Source organism: Rutidosis leptorrhynchoides, chromosome 8 (genome assembly GCF_046630445.1).
Source record: "Rutidosis leptorrhynchoides isolate AG116_Rl617_1_P2 chromosome 8, CSIRO_AGI_Rlap_v1, whole genome shotgun sequence".
Taxonomy (NCBI): Eukaryota; Viridiplantae; Streptophyta; class Magnoliopsida; order Asterales; family Asteraceae; genus Rutidosis; species Rutidosis leptorrhynchoides.
In genome coordinates, this window is record NC_092340.1 from 139,887,878 (window position 1) to 139,889,593 (window position 1,716).

The following is a 1,716-nucleotide window of genomic DNA, read 5'->3' on the forward strand; positions in this document are numbered from 1 at the left end:
CATAGACTCCAAACGCCCAAATCACGTGTATCTCCTTTCCAAGGCTCTTTATGGTCTAAAACAGGCACCCAGGGCATGGTATGAAACCCTAACCGCGTTTCTTCTCAAGAACGGCTTCTCACGTGGAACCATTGACACGACTCTATTCATCAGAAAACAGAAAGAACACATCTTGTTAATTCAAGTCTATGTTGATGACATCATTTTTGGTTCCACTTCCCCCGCTCTCTACTATAAGTTTTCTGAACTCATGAAGAACAAGTTTGAAATGAGCATGCTCGAAGAAATCCACTTCTCTCTAGGATTAGAAGTTAAACAACTTCCAATGGGGATTTTCATCGGTCAATCAAAATAAATTTCTGACATGTTCAAAAAGTTTAACTTTCCTGCGATGAAAACCAGCTCCACTCCAATGTCAATCAACATTTCATTACATGCTGATCTGGATGGTCAATCTTTCGATCAAACACTCTATAGGAGCCTCATTGGCTCATTGATGTATCTCACTGCTAGTAGACCCGACATCATGTTTGCTGTATGTCTGTGTGCCCGTTTTCAGGCCAACCCTAGATATTCTCACTACAAGGCTGTAATGAGAATCTTTAGCTATCTCAAAGGCACGCCCAATCTCGGACTCTGGTATCCCTTCGGAACCGGCTTCAACCTTACAGCATTCACGGATGCTGATCATGCTGGTGACCAAGTAAACCGGAAAATCACCTCTGGTGGTCTCCAATTCCTAGGTCACAAGTTAGTCAGCTGGTCCTCTCGCAAGCAAAATTGCATCTCTCTTTCCACTGCTGAATCTGAGTATATTGCAGCTGCAAGCTGTTGCTCCCAAGTACTGTGGATGCAGTCCCAACTACTTGACTATGGATTCAGATTCCACAAAATCCCGATCTATTGCGACTCTCAGAGAGCCATTGCTATCACCAGCAACCCGGTGCACCACTCTCGAACCAAATACATTGACATTCGTTACCACTTTATCAAGGATCGTGTTGAAAAAGGCAATGTCGAATTGTACTTCGTACCCACCAAAAGTCAACTTGCTGACCTTTTAACCAAGGCCTTAGATGAACCCACATTTAAATATCTAGTTGACAAAAATTGGCATGATTGATCTCAACTCCATTTAGGGTCCCGACAAGTGTCTAGGGGGAATGATGCACTTGCCTAGGGGAGCGTTGTAGTGACCCGAACTTTTCCATGTTTATATATATATATTAATTGAGATTGATATTTACATGATTAAATGTTTCCAACATGTTAAGCAATCAAACTTGTTAAGACTTGATTAATTGAAATATGTTTCATATAGACAATTGACCACCCAAGTTGACCGGTGATTCACGAACGTTAAAACTTGTAAAAACTATATGATGACATATATATGGATATATATATAGTTAACATGATACTATGATAAGTAAACATATCATTAAGTATATTAACAATGAACTACATATGTAAAAACAAGACTACTAACTTAATGATTTTTAAACGAGACATATATGTAACGATTATCGTTGTAAAGACATTTAATGTATATATATATCATATTAAGAGATATTCATACATGATAATATCATGATAATATAATAATTTAAAATCTCATTTGATACTATAAACATTGGGTTAACAACATTTAACAAGATCGTTAACCTAAAGGTTTCAAAACAACACTTACATGTAACGACTAACGATGACTTAACG

The 1,716-nt window shown here is 38.0% G+C and overlaps 1 protein-coding gene across 1 annotated transcript; it reads left to right on the forward strand.

Annotated features, from left to right (window-relative positions):
- Window positions 1-391: 391 nt before the first annotated feature.
- Window positions 392-1,123, forward strand: LOC139863848 (secreted RxLR effector protein 161-like). The gene has a single exon (XM_071852449.1). The coding sequence runs from the start codon at window positions 392-394 to the stop codon at window positions 1,121-1,123; it is 732 nt and encodes a 243-aa protein (XP_071708550.1).
- The last annotated feature ends 593 nt before the right edge of the window (window positions 1,124-1,716 follow it).